Source organism: Phalacrocorax carbo, chromosome 14 (genome assembly GCF_963921805.1).
Source record: "Phalacrocorax carbo chromosome 14, bPhaCar2.1, whole genome shotgun sequence".
Classification (NCBI taxonomy): domain Eukaryota; kingdom Metazoa; phylum Chordata; class Aves; order Suliformes; family Phalacrocoracidae; genus Phalacrocorax; species Phalacrocorax carbo.
This window is the reverse complement of record NC_087526.1, coordinates 5946441-5968899: the sequence shown is the minus strand read 5'-3', so window position 1 is coordinate 5968899 and position 22459 is coordinate 5946441. Positions and strand designations below refer to the sequence as shown.

Sequence of the window (22459 nt, the reverse complement as noted above, 5' to 3'; positions counted from 1 at the left end):
CTCTCCTTCCTACATTCCTTACTCATTTCTGCTCCCTTTTTCAAGGGAGCCTTGAAAACTCTGAAGGAGCCCTGAAAATCCTTCTTTCATGGTTCCTACATAAGCTCTTCAATCACTGATCTCCTCCTTTCATCTAGTAAGCATGGGGTAGATGTCCCTCTAAAACAATGTCTTTGATCAGCCTTGAAAGTTTCTGGAGAGACAGACAGCCCATCAGGATACTGGGACTGAATGTGAAAACTGACGTTTGGCACCATGCAAAGTGATTTTGCTGTTTTCATGTTATGCAGAATATCTTCTGGGATGAATGCAAGGCCTACACTCTGACCTCTGAGACAGACTGAACACAAACTAGCAGTCCTGAGAGGCACTAACTGCATGTGGCTGAAATAACCTGCAATAGCCGCACATGCAAATGCAGCTTTGTAGCGCTATTGGGTATTGTTGGGCTCTGGTTCCTGGCGTTTTTGGTTCTTTGTGCTCCTGAGTGAAGTTTTGGGCCACTCTCAGGAGAAATGGAGAGTAAACAATTTTTTAGAAGTCCAAGTACTGCAAACCATGGAACATTTCAAATTATTTCAGCTCTCTTATGTGGAGAGAGCAAGGATACGGATAGAGCAGCTCTTGATATATGACAAAAGATCCTTGGACTTTATGCCTAAGACATGAGGACTACCATAGCACCACTGACTCCCATGGAGAAGGTGATCCACTCCCTGAAATTAAGATTGAAATACTAATGACTGTATTTCAAAAGCCAGGGGAACTTACAATGGCTACTTCTACATTTAACTGTTGCATTCCCCACCACTGCCTTCTTCACAGTGCCAGTGTCTGCACTCCTGGAGCAAGGTACAAGCCAACTGGCTTTCACGTGCAGCTGCAAGCAGGAGTCACTCCCATCTTGCTTGTGCAAAAATTTCTAGGGCACTTGGGCCACTGTCCTGACAAATGATGGCAGAAATGAAGTAAACTGTGCCTGTGGCTAACTGGCATCTTCTTGTCATTGTTTGCCTGCAGAAAAGCAGAAACCTGCATGCAGGGTCACTAGTGCAGCCTGGTTTCCTACAGGATTGGGCCCCAAAGGTGAGTTCCCATGGGGTGCTCTGATACTGAGGTGGGGCGGGACCCTGCTTCCTTCAATTACAAAGTCTCTCTCCTGTACTCAGCTCCCTGTGAAACCTGTTGGAACATGGTATGTTTGAGTTCTCAGCTTCCCTGTGAGATTGGTCAAAATTGGCTGAAGGGTTCAAACACTGCCAGGCTCCACCCTTGTGCAGACACAGTGTGATCCAAGAGCCTCTCTCTCCTGGGAAACCAGGCTAAAAATATGCTGCTGATTAGGATTCCCCCTTCTCCCCCTTACACTGCAGCCAAGACTTGAGTATCTCTGCACTGCAGTCTGGGGAGAGAAAAAGAGAATGTCCAAGGAGTATTTGGCTAAGCTTCTTTATCATATACTGAAAACAGCAAAAAGAACTTCAAGGGAACAAGATGCTGCTGCTTCTTCAAGAAAGAAAGAAAAATCCCCACCAAAACCCCTGACTCAAAGACTTTCTTTGATGAGTATGTGATGCTGGAAAACCTGGAACTTTGGAGAAATGTAGAAAGAGTCTATTAGCCTAGCTGAAACTTTAGCTGTTATCTTAAGCACTCTAGACAGAATTTTAAATAAGGTGTTGCTTTATGTGCATTTTAATGTCTGCAATATACCAGTGATAGATTAATTTTTCAGAATAAAGCAATTTATCTAGATCCTCACTTTCTGAGCTGCTGAATGATGGATGTGGAGGTGCTGATGCACTGCATCATCAGCACCAAAACCAAGGAAAGGGGTTAACTCCAAATTACATTGTACTAAGCGCCCAGGATTTGGTAGGTCAGATGGTGAGGATTAGTTTGATGTGTTCAAGCTCTACCACTGCTTTTGTGAACAGCTTCAGCCAACTCATTTGACCTGTTTTGCCCTGCGGCTCTTGCAGATGAACACTGCTAGATCCCCTTGAGACTATGTCGGATTTCACTGCCCTGGCTGCCCTCACAGTGGGAAAGCTTAGGATGGGGCTGTGGGACCACACCAGTCCTACCATTGATGGCACAAAAAAGGAGCCAAATTTTCTTCTTGGTACTGCTACTCAGCATGGAAACTCTTCCATGAGTTTGCCTTGCCCCTGTGACCCAGGATGCAATGACTCAAGTGAAGCATGAAACCCCAGAGCAAGCAAGTTTTCATTAGCCCTGCAAGCACCGCCGTACCCGCTCATAATGGACATGGCACCCTTCAGCCTGAAGGGTGACAAGAGCTAACACAAACACTGTCCTGAAAGCACCTACAGGGTATGAGCAATATACTTAGGTGCTCAGCCAAGCCTAGACTTAATTTTGATGTTGAAGCTTGGCTCTGGTTTGATGGGAGTACTCAGCACCCTGCAGGGGGAAGGTGAGGGTGGGAGAGGGGGAGGAAGGCCGTCTCCTTGCCTAGGCAAGCTACTGCACCCTCCACAGAGCCTTTTCCAGCTGGAGGTACCGATGAATGAAATAACAGCATGGCCACATCTAGGCATGGTTAGCAAAAAAGTCATCGACTCCGAATCAGAATTAGGAAGAGAAACCCAGGGCAGCAGCAATGGACCACTTGCCCTTGAGTGAGGCCAGCGCTGAGGTTCACAGTGTTAATTTTACCGACAGTGCTGTGTGATCTTTAATGAGTAGAGGAGAGGAAGCCTTAACAGGGCTTCTCCGTGGGATCTGTACTGCCCTCAGTGACTTTGATAATAAAGTACACCAGCATCCAGACACCCTGATGATGGCTGGCCATTTTAGAAATGGTAGCGGATGGAGAGAGATTAGCTGCAATGACAGACGGACAGACACGTTTCATGAAAGCCACAGCAGTTCAAAGGACTGGTTTATTTTTAATACCCTCCTGCCATCCCCTCCAATTATTTCTGGTTTCCTGAGGAAAGGCTTCCTGGATGCTCTGATCAGCACCTTTGGGACGATTACCAGGACTGGTGTGTTTGGCAGCCCTTGGAGAGCACACCCCTTTGATATGTTTTTAAGTTCAGGCTACACCACTACACTGAACTCCCCAAATCGATTTTCCATTTGCCCTCCCTTTCCCTTAATAACACTCTCCGTATACTGTGCACATTTAATTTACTCCAGCAATTTCCCATCCCACTTTCACATTTTGACCATAAAAACCTGGGAAAAAGATAACTTATACTGACAACTCTGTCAGGGCATCATTTCTCTTAATGCATCACATTAGAGTCTTATTGAAGCATGAACAATGTGAAGCCTGGGCTCACCGTTGTCAGCCGCCAAGAATGTGGCCTCGTAGACATTATTCTTAATGTAGTCTGACTCTCGATCAAGGACAGCAGCAGTAGTGATCTGACCATTTGTGGCATTAATGTTCAGCCAGTTTGCAGGATCTGACAGCTTAGAGTATCTACAGAGAAAGGAAATAAATACATAGCAGTCTCTTCACTGACATATCCTTAATATTGCTTGAAATAAGGTTTTTTCTGGACTCCTGACCCATGATTCAAAGGACCTTTGGATAACTGGTTTTGTTGACAAACAAAATGCTAATTGAGTATCTGGTTTTTGACCTCTACAATTATTCAATTTTTCTATTTCTTTCGTTTTAAAGGTTTTTCTTTCCACTAAGTGCCACTTACATGCCAGCTTCCTGCTGCTGGAAGTGGACACAGCCCGAGGTCTCTGCAGCTGAGGAGAATGGGGCCTGCCGTGACCACTGCATCGGTATGCCTGAACTAGAGGATGGATTCCTGCTCTCTCCTAACATTGCACTTCATAAAATAGCTCTTGCTTTAAGCCCAGGATATTCCTGTTTTCTGCCTATCACTAATGAACAAGAGTTTGGGAAATACCACATTGGAAGAATAGCAGTTTTCAGGCCACTCTTTTGTATCAGAATCATATCTTTATCAGCAATTGCCTTGGGGACACTATAATGGGAACTCACAGCTGTATTAAGGCATTGACCCAAGGGTGAAGCAGTTTCAGGTCTGCTCTCCTGAAATGTTTTTATGTTCCTGAAATAGCAGGTAAGATGATCCTATGTACGTGGGAGAATCGAAGAGAGCAGCGACAAGGGGGTTCCCTTGGCAGTCCCCAGCACGCCCTGGGCTGGAAGGACCCAACGGCAGACTCACCTCCCAGCTACTCAGTCAACTCATAGCCCAAGTCTGTTCATGTCCTACGCAGCCAGCTATGAACATGGCTTGTTCTGGGTGAACTTTTTCCACATTCTCCAGATCAATGTGTTCTGTTTGCCTTTCTCACTTGCTTGTTTTCTCGGTTTTTAGTCATTGCTTTTGCTTTCTACCTTTCACTTTTGTACAGTCTGAGTTGAGATGGACCCTTATTACCTAAACTGGAAGCTAATAAATGGACAAACGATAAATTACTGAAATAAGCAAACAAAAGCTGAGCTTATTTCATGGGTAACTCAGACCTGCTGATAGTTCTATATAAGTTTTTTATAGTTAGATATGCAGGCAGGAGAACTTCTGGCTCCTGGTGAATATTCCTTTCCAGAAATGGGCTGTTTGAAGCTGAAACTCAAAGTGAAACTTGAGCTACGTCAATCCATGTGAGCAGGAAAGCAACACAGAGCTGCACAAGCCCCTGCCAAAGGAAAGAATTACATTTCATGGAGCTAGACTCTTTGGGATGTTTTCATTTCTTTTTAATATCACTGCTGTGAGTCTCCTGCCCTTTCTCTGCTAAATGACCAGGGATCCAGTTTCAAAGCTGGCTTTGTGAATGTGTCTGTGGCTAATGAGGATAACTTGAGGTGTGACATTGGCCATGCCAAGCTGTGCCTTACTGGGGATGCTCCTGCTTCCTTATCTTCTATTCGTAAAAACTCTATTTCATCAAAGACTATTTAAAGTGAGACTGCAAACTGCATGCGAGGCTCTAGCAGCTGGATCCGCTCTGTGCGAAGTGCTTATCATGGATCTGTAGGTTTAGCTTTTTGGGTATCTTCTCAACTCACCAATTCCAACTGTGAAGAAAAAACAAAACATCCTTTGCATAGCTCACCCAGACAGGACCCCAGCAACGCCCCACCGCTTCTTGCAAAGCCTTGGCATTGGGCTGTCCTGATGAAAAGGGGGTAAAAGAGATTGTACTTGGGTTTGGAAATGAAGTGGTGGTGGATACACAAAATGTGTGCCCTGGAAGCCCTAGGAAAAAACAACTCAAGTAATTGCCTGTCATATTCACAGAAAGTCTTACAAGACCCTGCACATGCACTGTGTGATGGCAGGAACGGCTCAGCAAAGCTGGTTCTTCTCCCAGAAATGGCAGATGCTTATTGGGATTACAGATCATCCACCTCCAGGTTAGAGGGAGTATACAATCAGAAATGAGCTGTCCTCTCCTCTGAAAACCAGCCTTGGTACAGACAACAGGGAAATAAAGACCCTTCAAAGGTCAATATTTCAAAAAGAATGTAAGAAAAGCTGGCTTGTTAGTTAGGACGGTCTCTCTCTTTAAAAGTCACAATACCTGTCTAAAGGCAACAAGATGAGGCAGTGAATAAACTATCATTTTCTAGACCAGACAGCTCTGTGCCAGGTGAAATATTTCAAACTCTTCCTGACATGAAATGTCACATCTGATGGAAGTTTAAGCTGCCTCAGCTGTGGTCATGTCGTACACTCAGGTTTTGCCCAAAATACTGCAGTCCTTACAGACTGGGAGTAAAAAAAGAAACAAAATTATGTGGGTGTAGAAGTATCCAAGAGCACGAAACACATTTCCCATCTGCACAGAGGGAGGCTGAAATACTTGTGCAAGGTGTCACACGGACTTTCATTTTCACACACACTTTTCTGTATTTCCCAGTGGGAAGGCGTGCGAGTCGGCATCCCCAGTCTGCCCAGGTGAGACAAAACACAGCCAGCGACACCCTACCGGTTGCAGCATGGACTTAATCCAATCCTAAACTGCTTAGATCAAACATCTGACTTTTAGAAGGCTAAAATTTTGCCAGCTGAATCCCATTCATAGGGAAAGCAGCTAACAGGGAGGTTAGGTCTGAATGGAAAGGGAAGGTCAGAACAAACCTGGCTGACTACAGAGCAGGCAAGGGCTGCTGGGGTGCTTTATATGGACTGGCATTAGTCAGATAAAGACCAAATACCAATGGCATGTACATGGGTGTTTGACTGCTTGGGCAATTTTTAACTACACAGCAACTTAATTCAGCAGCTGTTTGTTACCAAGCGAGCCTTGCTCTGAACGGGCTGACAGCTCCTCCCGCACTGCATTTTTTAAGCCAAGTTGAACCTAAATCCTCTGGAAGCAACAAAAGGCATGATTAAAAATCCCAGTCATTCCCTTTGGAAATCTAGCCCTAGCCCTTTCTGTGCCTCAGTTTCCCCTCTGTAAAACAGAAATATCAAAGCTGTCTTTTTCTAAATGTCTGTGTTTATAAAGTGCATGAACAACATAGACCAAAGCATCCTTGAAAAGGCAAAGATAGTACAAAGCAGCCCTGACCTCTGTCTTTGTAGCAACACAGGGATCCCTTGCTATCAACTGCTTGCATTCGAAGCTGCAAAATGTTCCTCTGCAAGCCAGTAACATGGGATCCAACTCTGTCTGCCCTCCTGGAATCAGCTGCTCAGAGCTTGGCTTACCTGGAGCTGGGAGGATTGTGAGTTTACAAGCTTGCAGGACACTCTGCATGCACTCGACTGAGGGTGCCAGTCCCTGACAAGCATTTTACTCATATCACATCAGTTAGCTTGTGAATTAGCTTCAGCTGCTTTGCTCCCCAAACTTCTGCAGCTGAAATCCCCCTCCTGTACACGAGCTCACTTGGCTGCCTGGTCTCCCACCTTACTGCCTGCTGCATGAAGCGATCAGGATCCACTGCTGAAAATGTTGTCAGGACTGTTCCTGTAGGCACCCCTTCCTCCAGCCTGATTAACTTGTGGTTTGTTGGGAAATACGGTGCTTCGTTGACATCTGTGACCGAAATGGTGACTCCTGCGGTTGACTGGAAGGACATCTGGATGCCACTGGCCAGGGGAGCTTGGTTTGAGACCATCACTGTCAGCATGAAAGCTCTGTTCATCTCGTAATCGACTGCCTAAAACAAACAAACAAGCAAGTATAGAGCCAAGCAGAGAATAAATTCTACCTTCTGGCTGAAAGCTGCAAGATTTAGAAGGCAGACGATATCAAAGTCATTGCCTCATCTCACTTCCTCCTGAGCTCAGTTCTTTTGAAGGTGTAAATCCAGACCAGCTTCAATCCAGTGGAAGATTTGGCCTTCCAGTATTTGGAGGGTCAAATAGTTAAAAAACCCCCACAAAGTAAAAATTACAAACAGCAGGGAGGATTTGCCTTATGTTTTGTTCCAATGCTAAATGATTTCCAGAAAAGAACCTGCCTGGGTTAGTCGAGCACTGAATCAACAAATCCACCAAGGGCTGCTCTAAATGCAACAGGCAGAGCCTGTTAAGAGGGACTGGACAGGTACTTAACAGTCCTATTAGCATTTAAAGCTGCTGACTAAGTAACTAGGACACTCTATGCAGACTCATGAGCCTGAAGTGCTCTTCATGTTTCCTCTTAGGCGAGTTTATAAGCAAAGGTGGAGCTGCAAGGAACAACGCCTGGCCTGGTTAACCAGGCGGTCCTTCCAGCGGGACCTCTCATCCTCTTGCATCTCCCGAGGGTGCCTGCACACTCCCACAGATGTATTATCCTGTTGGGTGGCCACAGATCTCTTTTCAACACGCACATAAAGACGGGGTGTCTTAGGAGCCAGAAGGAGTGAAAAACCTTTGCTGGCACAACTGACTGAACCGCAGTATAATAATAATTTCTAAACCATCCCACTAATTATTATGAGGGAAGTTGCTAATCATCTGCCAGGGAGGCTTGAGTTATGCAGGCTCACACCTCTGCTTGTTAAAAAATGCTTTGCTGTAATTCATGAATTTAGAAGCGTAACCATTCTCCCTAATACCTTCTCCAGTGCTGAGTCTGTAAAGCGTACTCTCATGATGTAAAACGCCACAGTTACCTTGACTTCGGTAGAGCTGTACTGATTTACATCAGCAAGATCTGGCTTCCATGTTCTGTTTAAAACCCAGTATTGTCAGGAGAGAAATGAAATCATAGGAGGCTACACGAGAGAAACAAATTTCAGGGGCAAAAGGTAAAACAGTGGAATCGCTATTCGATTGAAGTGCAAATGTTCCTATTGCTAAATGGTTTTCTGACAGGCAGGGCCAACATTTAATAAATAAAAGGAAGCATAAAGATTCCCAGTACACCCACCAGCACTGACTCACGGACTTGTACTGCATTCAAAAAAGATGCATGGTAAAAGTTCCCATTTAAACGCTATTCAAGGCCTTGAAACAATTTGACTAATGCATTTCCTCAATTTCTTTTCACACCCCCCTAATTTATATTCCTCCAGTCTTCATTTTTCTTGTGTGTGCTGGCCTGTTTGCTAACCTTGCTCACAGCCAGTCTGCACCGCCCCTCCCCTCAGGGGCTCAGATGGAGCCAGGGGGGTGATTTGAGCAGCTCCAGAGGGGAACTGATGTGGGAAGTCACTGGGCTCCCTGCCCGACGATGCACAGGACTCACTGACCACACACATATCTGCTGGGATGTGGCCTGATGCAAGGGAGTGGGTTTTCCCCCACCCAAAATGTAGAGCTGCTTACTCAGCTTTTTTCCCTCTCCTCTGGCAACAAAATCAGGACTGCAGAAAAGCAGTGCAGAGAGCAGGGCTGGACCGGGATCACCCAGTAATGCCCATCCCACAGACTGTCCAGGAGGCATTAAGTGCCATGTGCTGGCAGGGTGTCCACCATGCTTGAGTCTGCAAGAGAGAGCTGATCTGCCTCCTTTTCTTCTGTGCTCATCTGACTTCCATTTCATATGTTTTGTTGAAAAAAATAGGTAAAATCAAGAGCCTGTGTCTTCACAGCAGTGTTTGTGCTATTGTCCCCAGTGGGACCAGAGCCCCTTGCAGCCACACACAGTCCAGCCTTAAGACGAACTTCTTTCACACCATAATAAGCAATTTCTACCAGGACAGTTCATACTTTTCCTTCCTAGAACTGCCTGCCTCTGAGGACAACGGTGCACAGAGCACACCATGTTCTTCACAGTGCACTAAACCCTTCCATCTCCAGACATCTCTCTGAAAATGCTGCATATTGATTAAGCCAACAGCAGGAGCAAAAGCCCACAGAGCCTCTACATCTGGGACAAGGAGGGGCTGGACTGTCACCTACTTTTTAATTTCATGTCCAAGAAGCACGTGACATGATGTTAAAAAGTAGCACCTTTGCAAATAGCCCTTGTTGGATGTTCAGTGTCCAATCTGGCACAAATGGCTCTGAAACATTCCCCTGGAGATGCTGCACATCCTCCGCCTTCACTAGCCTCTCCGACCTGGATGCGGCAGATTGAAGCCAAGGGCTTGCCTTGTGGCCCCCTTTTCTCAAGGTACTTCTAACTGAAAAGAACAAATTTTCCGTATGTTATTGTTGAGGCAAATAATAACGGATGCTTCGGAAGCATCTCCATTATAAATTCACAGCTCTGATCCATGCAGAGTTTATAATAACATTTTACTTAGCCAGCTGCCACAGGGCAGCCACTGCTGCTCTTGGAGATTGTCTCCAGACTCTGCGGTGTCTCATCCAAGTGAGGAGTTTCTCTCTCCCCACGATCAAGGCTTTCTTTGAAGATTAGGGTCTTGCACAGTTATGGAAATGGGTTGGAAAGGCACGAAGAGAAAAAGGAAATGTTACATTTTTGGTGATTGGACTGGAGCTGCAGATGGGGTTTTGTTGACAGTGGCTGCAAAATGGTCCCCACGAGCATCACCTGAACTCCAAAGGGCTTCTTGGTTTGGAAGCATTTCTGGCCCTCCATTTCTCATCCCCTACACTGCCAGTGGAATGCCTTCACAGAATGCCCTTCTCTGCACTGTTTCTGTGACTGCTGTAGCCCAGATGCAAAACCCTTTGCTTGCAGCAGCAGGGAGTTATGTATAAGCGGCTTCAAAGACTCACATGAAAATCCAGCCATGTAGGGGCTGTATAAAAGGTTCATTACTTGACTTAATTTTATACCTGTGTTTTCAGTCGACACCAGGGATCAAAGCTGCAAGAGGCTGCTCCCATACCACTAAGAACAAGCTCCAACCGGCCACCCAGTTTGACGTGCATACATTCACCAAACCTTTAAGCATATTCACTTATTAACAGAGAACAAAATATTTCAGAGAAGACTGTGGAATCCTAAGAGTCTTCCCTTCTTCACCATGAAAATTTAATCACAAGCAATTTCACTCATTCTCCTTGCTGAAAATACACCAAAAAGCCTCCCGGCTTGATAAGGGTAAGAAACTCTGGGTGCCCAGGAGGATCAGGTGAGGTTATATAGTGAAGACATTCAATGCAATTTCAAGCTTTGAGCTCAGCTTGACGAGATAGGATTTTCATGTGGTTCTTTGCATTGTGATCACTGTGAGTTACATAACAGCGGAAAGTCAACACCAGCTTCAATGGTGTCTTGACAAATCTGCCCTGCTTTTTGCCTGCAAGTTCTGAATAAGGGATGGTTAATTATGCAGAAGTTCTTGTGTAGCAGTGATGATCACACAAATCCCCTGTTGTTCACTCTGATGTGCCTTTAAACTACAGCCGTGACACTTTACTTGACTAAGAATAAGGGGTGCTCCCCTGCTCACAGTGAAAACGTTGGCATTTCCATTTTAGACTGGCTGCTGATGTCAACGGAAGTTAAATTGTTGCGTTCTACTTTGTTGAATGTTTTCTGTCTAAGCAGAAAATATATACATATAGTTATGGGTATACTTTCATACATATATGCATCCATATACACACCGTGTCTAGAACTACTGCTAAGCTTGAAGAAGTTTTGTAACACTGCACCAGATAAGGCTGTCAACCGTCATTACAGAGCAATAAATAAAAGGACCCTGCTGAAATACCATCTAGCAGGTAAGATGATCTCTCCCTTAAAGTTTCAGCAAAGTGGCATCTGCAGACACACACACGTAGCCCAAGGGTCAGAGAACAGGACAAGCTCACAAGCTCACACGTTCCTACCAGCGTAACCTCATTGGCATTTCACTGATGTCATTTTGCCTAATATCCAAACTGTAAGTATTAAGAATGACTGCGACTTATTAGCTACAAGGGAGCGGGGCTCTTTTTTCAACACAGAGCTATTCTTAATCATGTTGCTCTTTAAACATTAGTGTTTCATCCTAAGTTGATCATTAAAACTTTTTGTTAGAGAAGGACAGACTTATCAAAAGATGCAGGCTTTGCCCATCACAGCATGTACCATCCTTTTCAGGCGCAGTGCACAGTGCGTGTCGTGCAAGCTACAGATCACAGGAGCCTATTCATGACACCTTCACTTTTTTGGTAGCCAGAGGGAGCATCCATAGGGATCTTATCTGGGAAGAGATTCCGTGAATGCTGAATGGATCCGGTTATGTTCTGACTGTGTGTAATGACTTCAGAAGCATTCAGTGCCTGGGCTGCTGGCCTCAGTAACTGAATGGGAAACGAACGCTCAAACGGAAGTAAAATCATATTCTTTGCAGGCAAGGAGGGAAACAGAATTTCATACTTGCTGCAGGTACCTTGAAGGTTCTAGCTCTTCTAACGCTGAAATGAAAGGATGGAGGAAAGAAGGGACAGTGGATATTTCCAGTCTTATTTCTAAGAGTCTTTGGACAAGACCCAATGCTGATCTAACCAGGGGAGTGGCTTTCACTTGAGTGGAGCTATTCTGAGCTGAGGATCTGGCCCACACTCTGTGTTTATTGCTCGACACTAGGAAAAATTCTCCAACTTTTTCCTGCCAAGCAACTCAATCAGAGGAAAACCTCTCCTTTCCTGTTACCAGGAAATTCACTGCTCCTGAAATCTCTCCTGCACTCCCTGCTTTCACAGAAGATCACTTGACTGATCCCCTGCAGTGAAATGCTACCCTTGATTCACACAGCTAACGGGGAGTCTTCTGGCTCAAAAAGGAGAAGGTGCAGCCTCTGCCCAACATGCCAGGCAGGGCAGGGCTGCACAGCCCAGGCACCATTCCATCTTACAGAGCTCAAGAAGCTAAGGAGGAGCAGGACACGGAGGTCAGGCTCAGATGCTGGGAAGAGCCTTCAGCAGGTAAGAGTTTATGAAAGCTTACAGCGAGCTAGGCTGAGTTGGGAAACCCAGAACCAGTGGAATACACTTGAAGTAAAAGTATTCAGGACTCCTGCAGAGAAAGAGATGGGAAACAACAGATTCGAGCACTCACATTCCCAGGTAGAGAAGGCATGAAATAACTGCAGGCTTCTGCCAAAACTTGTGGCCTTAGCAAGGTGAAAGGGTGACAAACATGGATTTGCTTTGGTTTCCCCCTACCTTCACAACGGTTACCATGCCTTCGTTGGTGACAGGGTCTGTCCGGATGGTGAAATGGCCAGAGGGGTCTCCACTGATAATGCGGTAGATGGCGTTCCAGTTGGGGGAGTGAGGCTGGTCCCGGTCCATCACTGTCAGATTTGCCACCACAACCTCCACTCTGTTCTCAGGAACTTCTCCTGAATACTGCAAATAAAAGACAGGAGCGGTCACGGTGGGAGCTTTCTGTCGGTCCTCATGGCTACCTCCCCTCTCATCTACAGCAGCACACTGGCTGGGAGATCAGTCCCATGAAGAGGACCCATGGGGTTATATGTTATAAGCAACACATCCCTTTGGTTTTCCTATTTTTTTACTTTGAATATTTTTCCAAACCTTTCAAAGTCTAGTGTCCCCCCTCAGCCCAAAGAAGAACAAATCTGCTATCACCCAGCCACTGCCCAAGTTTTAGCAAATGCTTGAAGTAAACAAACAAAAAATGTTCATGATATTATCGTTCGGTTACAGCAATCAGAGAGTTAATTGGCAACACCAGGTAAAAACGGCAGACTAAATGTGCAGTTTTTGAGATAACTATGCCTCTTTAACCTGAGGTATTTTGCCTCTCTCAGATTTCAGTGATGGCATTTTATTGCTTCTTCAGTGACTTCACTTCATTTCTTTCTTTCTTGCCCTTGATTTGATTTTGTCTCATTATTTAAAGTGTTTCTTGTGATTTTGCCACAGCCTTTCCTGGTGCTTAATTCTCTCATTTAGCACTGATTTTCTTGGAGCATGTCCAGTTCAGGCATATCCTGATGCATTAGCTGCATTCTTTTCTGCTTTCCAGTCCTTGATTTATCACACGGCTGATCAGGGATCCTGGCCTGTGAATACTTCCAGTGTTTGGGGCTCAAAAGCTGCCAGTAAGACACATTCCCAAATTTTCAACCGTCCTCATCTCTCAGCATCGCCTATTAGCAGCACTTGCAAATCAACACTCTGATTGACATATGGCAAATTGAACACTGGGGAAAAGATGGGAGCGGCTGGCTCAGAGTCTGCAACTGAAATCCTGGCCCCAAACTGCAGGAGCAGAGCACTTCTGAAAATCTGGCCTTTGGTGTGCACAAATGCCAGGTTATGTAAATGATAATAAATCATTCCTTTGTTAGCACAAGAGTCCCTTTCCACTCCTAACCCATACCCATCCATTGGAGTCTTTCAGTTATGTGCACTTATATTTAGTATATATTATTCCACCACTGACAGCAAAAATATTCCATCTGCCTTATGTTAACGCAATTTTAAATTTGCCCTTTAGTGGTATCCTGAATGGCATTTTGCCCTCTTTTCTGTTATGCACCTGTCCTAACAAGTTTTCATTAGTGAATGCAGATGGCATCTCTTTCCAGCCATGCTGAGTGCTGGGGAAGAACAGTGGGAAGCTGTGGGATAATTCTAGTTCCAGTACACGCTACAGCTCTTCTTTTCTCTTTATTTCCCATGATTTTACTGATTTTTTTACCCATTCTCTTGCCCAATTTGGAATCTCTGTGGCACACAGCTTAAGCAGGGGAAATATCATATGGAAATTTATCAAAAGCCTCTTGAAAAATCCATTAGATTATGTCATATGCATACTCCTATTATCAACCTTGTCTGAAATCTGCTAAAAGAACTCAAGGAGATTAGTTAAGTAGGATCGTCTCTTACTAAATCCACTCTAGTTATTGCCCATTACATTAAATTAATGTTGTATGGCACGCCAGCAGTGACAAGTTTATGAATCCCCAGTCTCTTTTAGGAGATGGCTGCACCGCTAACATCAGGGTATCGTATTGTAATTTCAAAGGAGTTAAGCACTTTGGGCAACCACCTCAAATCTTTGACCTAGGGCCACAGTTTTTCATCCATTACTACCAGGCTTATACCTTGCAGAACCAAACAGAATTAACTCATCAAGAGCAAGCTATCAGTTGTAGTTAAGACATTTAAGAGGGCCAGTCCTACAGGCTGCTGAACACCTCTAGTAGATCATAACCCAGGTTCTGCCAGTGACTTTGGGTTACATGGAAACATCGCACACAATCACCAACAGATTTTACAGCAGCCTCTGTAAAAGCCATCACAACATCCGTTTTTGGCTCACAGTGATGAAGTTTGCTACAAGACATATTTTAAAATATGACATATATAAAAAAATTAGAAATACACAAGTGCATCTCAGTATAAAGCCTGGAGGAAGACCGTAACTGTCTGTATAGTTTTTTCATTAGGATAAAAATCACAATGCTCTGCACATACTGAGCAATCCAGGAGATCATCCAATTGTTGATACCCATTAGGTATAGTTAGGGAACGATCAGTCCTCTGCAGCATTGAGGGTGGATATCATCTCTTATGCTTATAGAGCCAAGTATTTTTCTGATGAGAACAGGGTACAAACACAGAAATCGAAAGAGCCACCCAAAGCTATTCAGGTTAAGAAGCAAATCATGGAGAGATGCACCAAGAAGAACAGAACAATTTTCATCAGCTGCCGATCAGCAGCTATCGGGAATCCAAACTGGAGCCTGTCTTTCCTCCTTCTAACACTCCCCCACTATCATTATAAGAAGTAAATGCTGTAACATGTATTGTCCACAATTGTCTTTACCTTTAATAAAATTAAGTAATGACATTAAATTACATCTGCTAAAGGAAGGATGGCAGCTCAAAGCGACCCACACTTCTTTAATGTCATTCCCTCCCTACCCTGGAGTAATTTAGGCTAATAAGCAATGCCATCTTTCACTGTGCTGCTTTGCAGCATTCCCTGTGCTGTAAGTTCCCTTTCATAGAATTACAATTGATTTTCAAATGAAGAGAAGCATATCTATTCAAACAAGGCAAAACAATAGGCAATGGAGGAGCTGCTGAAGTAAACATAGGATTGATAACGCGGTGCTTGACCTATACTTGCAGCATTTACTTGTATTCCCCTATAATTCATTTAGCTTCACTTTCAATTTTTGCATTTGAAGTCCTTAATTTCCAGAGTGCTTTTTTAAAGACCATTCACCTGGACTTCTATGGCTGATTGTTACACAGTCCACTTCCCTTCTGAGATAAGGATTTGTTCTGAACCTTGCATATTCTTAAATCCTGAAATTCTGTAAGGTCTTTTTAATTCCCCTCCTGTAAAAACCTGTGCTGGCAAAAGTCCTCCTCTCAGTCCTCATGAAGTCATGTTTTGCTGAAAAGGTAATAATCCATTCTGATTTTCAGGTTGCATCAGATTATACTAAAATTGGTTAATCCCAGAGTTTGCCTTTTGTCTCACTTGGTACCTGAAAGCATATAAACATGCAGACAAATATCACTCCGGAGGAAAAAGGGATTGATCTGGGGGGACAAATGATGAATTCACACAATGACTTGACTTTGTGCAATAAATCTGGAGTCTGGGCGGTGAAGCCACGCTCAGCAGAGTAAAACCAATTAGCTCACTGCAGCCACTCCTAGGGAGGTGTGGAATTGAGATGGATGAATACAAAGATAATTATTCAGGCTTCCTTCTGAAGGGAATTCCTTTTTTCCATTGTTCTTACTTTTTTTCTAGCTGGTTTTGCTAAAAAGCTGTGAAAGCAATGACTTGTTCACACGAATGTCTGCAGAAAATATTTTTATGTTGTCTCCAAGATTTGCTAATGATGACACAACGTTTGTTACAGGCAGAATTGTTTATGAGGGCTGAATTGCCTAGAGAAATAGAGTATTTTATGACCTATAGCTATGGATTAACTTAGAAGAGTAAGGGCATCTTAGTCCTCTTATTAGACTCACTCCCCCGACAGCTATGACTGCTGCGAAGTGCTGCATCTCCTCTCTAGGTCCCCGAGGTCACGGGAAGGCGAAATGAGGGTGAGCGAGCACCCGTGCGCACGCGGCGCGGGGTGCCCCGTCTCTCGCTGCTCTGCTGCCAGGCCCCGTTACGCAGCAAGCTCTGGATATGACGTGACGTGCAGCCGGGGAACCCAGCACAGAGAGGGCTGCGTTTGCCCACACAAACCGTGTGAGCAGACCCCCAGCCTGAACACTAACCCACAGCTCCGCCATGCTTGAGGGCATACTGCCGACCAGGTGCTGGCATGCGAGCCAGCGGTTTACCTTTTCTGCACGGTATTTAACAAAGATGCTTGAATAGCAGGGAAATTAATAAACAACTGCAGTCTGGTCGCAGCAATCTGTGTAAAATGGAAAAAAAAAGGTGAAAATCTCCTAATAAATCATTAATTGTGATGTGCCTGCCCAGCTGCAGCGCGGAAACAAGCAAATGCCATCCTAATTGATTGCTTCTTATTCCATCTTTATAGGCCTGCATTTTTTATTGTGAGGGTTGAATAAGCCCAGAGGTGTAAAAAACCTCTAGATTGTATTCTGTGTATCTGCCAACTTGATATTTAGATCAATAATTCTCGTTTTTTTTCCCCCCTCTCCTCTTACTACCGGTAATTTAGCTTTTCTTCCTAGCAGCCTAATTGCTGTTTTCTTAAGCCTTACTATCAATCCTCTGACCTTTAATTTCCAATATCATTTACTGTACGGATGACTGTACTAGGTCTGCAAGTTATCCTACCCTCTCTATGCCGTACGGGTCAGACTTGGGTATCAGCTTCTGTGACAGTGAAACAGTGACCTTCAGGTTCTCGCTCCACCATTGCTGTCGTGCAGCAGAGACCACAAGCTCACTTGAATCTCCACAAAATCTCCATAAAGTCAACAATATTTTGCGTGCAAATCAGATTTTGAGATGCTCATTTCCTAAACAAATTTTATTAAAGAAGTACTCACTCTGGTGTGGTCTCAAATGATGATCACCCTCTAAGTACTGACATCCTCGCTTTTTTCTGAGGCAGCCCACAGCACCCCTGCTCTGCATTACACCAGCCAGCAACCCCTACATAAGCCCCTTTGCTGCTGTTTTTTCAGGCTCATGCCCACAACATCCCCTGCACTGCAGCGTCTGTGATTCAGCTTCACGTTCACTTGGATCTACTCTACAGTCAATCCACGTATGCGTATCATACTTCAGAATAGTTATATGCCATGTGGCAAATGCTTCCCAAAATGTTATCTATAAAGTCCAATGCACTCTTGCCAGCTCACAGTTTTGCTCTGCTGGTACAAGGTCCAGCTGTCACAGTGCTCATTCAGAAATGAATTGCTTGGGCTGCAGGCAGTGGCTCGCTGCGGTCGGGCAGGAGTCAGCCTTGCCCAGCCGAGCAGAGGGGAGCGCATCACAATTAGCTCACCAACTTTTAAAGGATGCTTTGGAAGTTCTGCCTTTATCTTCAGTGGTTTGTGCTCTTCTCCCTGGTATCCAGTGATAGGACATGCGGGAATAGTTCAAAGTGCGCCAGAGGAGGTTTAGACTGGACATTAGGAAGCATTTTGTTAGGAAAGGGTGGCTAAATACTGCAACAGGCTTCCCAGAGAGGTGGTTGATGCCCCAAGCTTGTCAGTGTTTAAAAGGCAGTTGGACAATGCCCCTTAACAACGTGCTTTAACTTGGTCAGCCCTGAATTGGTGAAGTAGTTGGACTAGGTGATCGTTGTAGGTCCCTTCCAACTGAAACCTATTCTATTCTATTCTATTCTATTCTATTCTATTCTATTCTATTCTATTCTATTCTATTCTATTCTATTCTATTCTATTCTATTCCATTCCTATTTCTATTCTGTTCCAAAATGCCTGCCTGCAAAGGAGTTCTCACAGCTCTATGCATGGTGTGGTGGAGCCAGACCACCCACTTGTTTATTGGGAGATTCTACAAGGAACGATGAGCGATGTTCGGTGCGGGCTTAACACACTGGTTTCACTTCTGCTGGAGGAGTTTAAAAAACAAGCCCTAAAATTTTGCAGTTCTAAAGCTGATCTTATGATGGGGTGCAGACAACATCCATCGTGCTCCTGCAGCTGATGGCAGCCACTGGCTTTATACGTTGTCTTTACTGGTGTTATGTTTCAAAAATCTCAAGTAATGAGTAGTTTTGGACTAAATTACAAGATTTACTCTTTGAATATGAAGACAAAGCAGAACAGAGGTGATGAAAGCAATGGCCTTTCTTTCAGAAGCCGCAGCAGAAAACCCTCTCATTTCAGACTCTGTGGTGTGACGAAGGAACGTGCAGGTTTCACCTTGGTCCAAAGACTCTTACAGTACTTGCCAGGAATTCAGAGACAAGAGCATGTAATAGTAAAAGGATATTAAAAAAAAAAAAAAGTAGTTTGCATGTCTGACAATGAGCACTAATTTTTTTCATTATCAGATGTTACATTCTTGTGACAGTATGAAAAGATGCCACAGGAATCATGACACAAGACACTATTCTACTGCAAGATAACCATTTCCAGATAAATATATCTTACGAAACGAGGTTCGAAGTTTGCATAGAAATTTAGATATTTTATAAAAATGCATTACAACACAAAGGAGCTTTTTACAACGTTCATATGAAAGGTTTAAAAAGAGATTAAAATTATGTCCTTGGAAAGGCATATAGCCTTGTCAAGGAAAAAAAAATCTACATTAACCCCGTGTAGGAAAGTTGTACTTTATCTGTATTTCAAAGACTATAAAGAACCACTTTAATCAACCTACTTGACTTTGGGGACTTGCACGTCTCACTGAAACTCATGAAATCTGGCATAGTGTGGTTTCCAGAACACAAAAGCCTTTAATCTGTAACCCGGCACTCTTGTACATTCAAATCCTGATACTATCTCCTTGTTAGGAAGAAAAATTGTGAATTTATCCAAAATGGGATCTCATCTCATCTAAATGATGTAGCCTTTGCAACAGTGACCTTTAACAATGGTTATACTCAACAATAAAAGATTTTATCTCGGGAGCCAGTGGAAACAGTATATGTTAAAATTCCAATCTGATAGCACAGCCTTTTATTTTCCAGTTTTAGAGAAGAATCCTTTGAACATTTCATTTGCTCTCTTGTCTAACATACCTTTGTTTCTTGCCTAAAGAATGAACAGCAGGAAAAAGTAGCTGATACAATTCTGCAGACTATTTGATTGTCAGGTGTAATTAGTAATTCTATCTTTTAAATAGAGGCGTAGATTTTAAAACAGCCGGAACTGCCTACAAAGCCTCATTCTTGACAAAAAAAGTTATATACATACATTTATATAATAAAATATTCTTGCACAGATACATCATTGTTTTGCAATGGTTGACAGCCCTGTGCTTCCCTTCAGCCACAGAACTAAAGGCTAAGTGACTTGCTGATGTCTCCCAAGGCAGTTGCAGAACTGGCGCTGGAGCCTTGTGTCCTGCCCTGCGCTGCCTGCGTTGGGGCAGGATACCGAGAACATAATTAATTATGTATTACTTGATAAACGCATTAGGTCAGCCTGGATTAGTCTGTCAATCTCCCCAGTGCATTGCCATGTAGCCCTGTGATCCCCGCTGAGCTCCCGAGATGGAGAAGCTCCCAGACGGGAAGGCTGGCAGAGAACCGTGCGTTGGGGATGAGCTGGATCACCAGCACGGCTCTTCCCCAGGCTCGGCACCGCGTTGGCCTCAACTGAGGAACCTGAACAGGCTCGTACAGCTGGGGAAAAACAGGCCAGAAGAACAACCCCGACCGTAAAGCTCCATCATCTCGAAGGCCATACCGAAGGTTCAGTAGGTTGACCTTCCTGAATTGCCAAAGCAGTGCCGGCATCCCACCCAGCCTGGCGGGAGAGCTTTCTAACGTGTAGACTGTGTCGCTCACCCTTGCTCTCTAAAATATCCACCTTCATTAAAGGAGGCTCAAATTAATTCAGTTGTTGGAACATTAAAGCTCAAATTTCTTTCTCTTTCTTCAAAGCGCAAAGTAGCAAATGACTGCACTGAACAAAACTTTGGAAACACATTTTTCCCGATTTACATGTAAACCAGACTAACAAAAATTGTGTGACAGAGTTCAGCTCCTAAGTGAGCAAAATCTGCTCCACAGGTCTGACGCTGTATTTCTTGGTGAGATGTGTATAGGAGAGGATGTTTCAATTCAGGCACCTGTAATAAACTTTCATAAAGAAGGGCCTTAAGCTGATAAGTCTGGTTTAGGATTTTCTTATTAACTGCCCACTTCTTATAATGAGTTTTTAATTTAAATTTTTTTTCAGATTTTAAGGCATATAAAAGTTGTTCATGTGCCTTTGGGATCTGAAGACAGATATCTGGGAAAGGGAGAATTTTAAGAGTACTGAAACTGAATTTTTTGTATGCACTGTAATCCTGGTATCAAGATTTTTAACAAGTTTCCTGCATAGCACAGCTCAGCCAGTCTGCATGCTGACTCCAGCTCAAACCTCCTCTGCACTGCAATTGAAATCTCTGTTGTTTCCAGATTAGTCTCAGAATTAGCACACAGGGGGATTTATTTTTTTTATGATTAGGTTTGACCACTACAATCAGGTGCTGGAAAACGCACAAGGTCTGGTCATAAACAGGGTTCCTGTCTGGACAGAGCATCCTTGTAGGAGAAAGACACTGAAACGTGTTTTATTGTAAAAGTGCTGCTACTGTGGTTTAAAGATGTGACCTTCTGAGCTGGTGCCACAATGGCCAATATTTTTATGTCCTTACTGCTGCGTAAAATGTAACAGCAGTGCCTGTCAGTGGGGCGAGAGCTTCCACCCACAGGGAGATCTGTGTGCACAGCACCTGCTCCCCTGTGCTGTGGTTTCTACGGGAAGGGAATCAGGAGTGAGGGACGCCTCTCCACATTGCAGCGGCTGCTGAAGAGCCCCTCCAGTCTGCAGACAAACCCAGTCAGTTCAGCTGCAGCACTGCCCCGAAGCGAGCAGAGGAAACCTGCCCTTCTGAACTCACCTTCCCTTGGAGTCCCTAAAATCATAGAATAGTTTGGGTTGGAAGGGACCTTTAAAGGTCACCTACTCCAAGCCCCTGCAATGAACAGGGACATCTTCAACTAGATAAAAATCTGGCATTACAGAAAAGTGCATGCCTGCCTGCTTGCAGTAATTCAGAGCATGGAACGAAGACTAAATTAAATGCTGTGTAATTCATCAGACTTGCTACGAGAAAGAGGCTTCTAGCTGAAATTTTGTTTACAACAAGAAAGTCAAAGTGCATGTAGCAGGGAAGAGAAATGCAGTGAGAAATGGGAGCATACTAGGTCAAAGAAAAGAGGGAGTCACTATAAACTTGTAAATTAGGAAGGAAAATGTTTTTATTTATTTTCTGTTATTTTCTGGTAATTACAACACGTTATTGCACTAAGCGGAACAGTTTGAAAAACTCTACCATGCTCAAAAAACTGATACGAAACCTTTTAACCGTCCTCTCTGATTTTAACTCTGGCTGTTGTCTGTGTTCTGACCCTTTCTTCTACAACTGGGAAGCATGAAGACATCCTGGACAGTTAGAAATATTTGATAAGAGAAAACTCTCAGCACTACCAAATCCTTTGCTAAATCTCCCCGCCCAGTATGTCACTAAAGATTTCATAAGTGAAATGTGCTTAATGAAATTCCAGATATATATCCTCTTAAAATGACATCCCTTGGAAGCAACTGTTTTTAAGGCAACAGAATATTGAAGAATTAAAAACCTGCCGACCCAAGGAAGTTAGCCAACTTCAGAAGGGGATTTATTTCAGTGCCTTGCAATAATGGAGTTACAAAATGTATTTAAATTTCTCAGCCTCGCATCAGTGCCTGAGATGCTGTGTACTTTTAAGATAATTAAATAATCCACTACCAATGGGTATTTGCAGGGGACATCTGGCAGATGTGGAGGTGCACCTGCCAGGGCTGCATGGACATCCTGCCTAACCAGGGACCCCTGGGTGGTGCTGGGTGTCTACATTCAGGCAATTGAAATGTGCCCTCCAAGGCCACGTCTGGGCTCAGGAGGAGGATTAGGACATTTAATATGTATCCAAAGGCAGAAAGAGGCACATAACCTAGAAAAAATAATTCAAATC

At 44.0% G+C, this 22459-nt stretch overlaps 1 protein-coding gene across 2 annotated transcripts in view; it reads right to left on the bottom strand.

Annotated features, from left to right (window-relative positions):
• CDH4 (cadherin 4) overlaps positions 1 to 22459 on the bottom strand; it is a 516102-nt gene that overhangs the window by 12652 nt on the left and 480991 nt on the right. For both annotated transcript variants that reach the window (XM_064465346.1, XM_064465345.1), the window contains exons 9-11: positions 12483 to 12668; positions 6888 to 7141; positions 3315 to 3457 (exon numbers count right to left, since the gene is read on the bottom strand). In XM_064465346.1, the coding sequence (XP_064321416.1) occupies positions 3315 to 3457; positions 6888 to 7141; positions 12483 to 12668 (583 nt within the window). The remainder of the gene's footprint in view (positions 1 to 3314; positions 3458 to 6887; positions 7142 to 12482; positions 12669 to 22459) is intronic.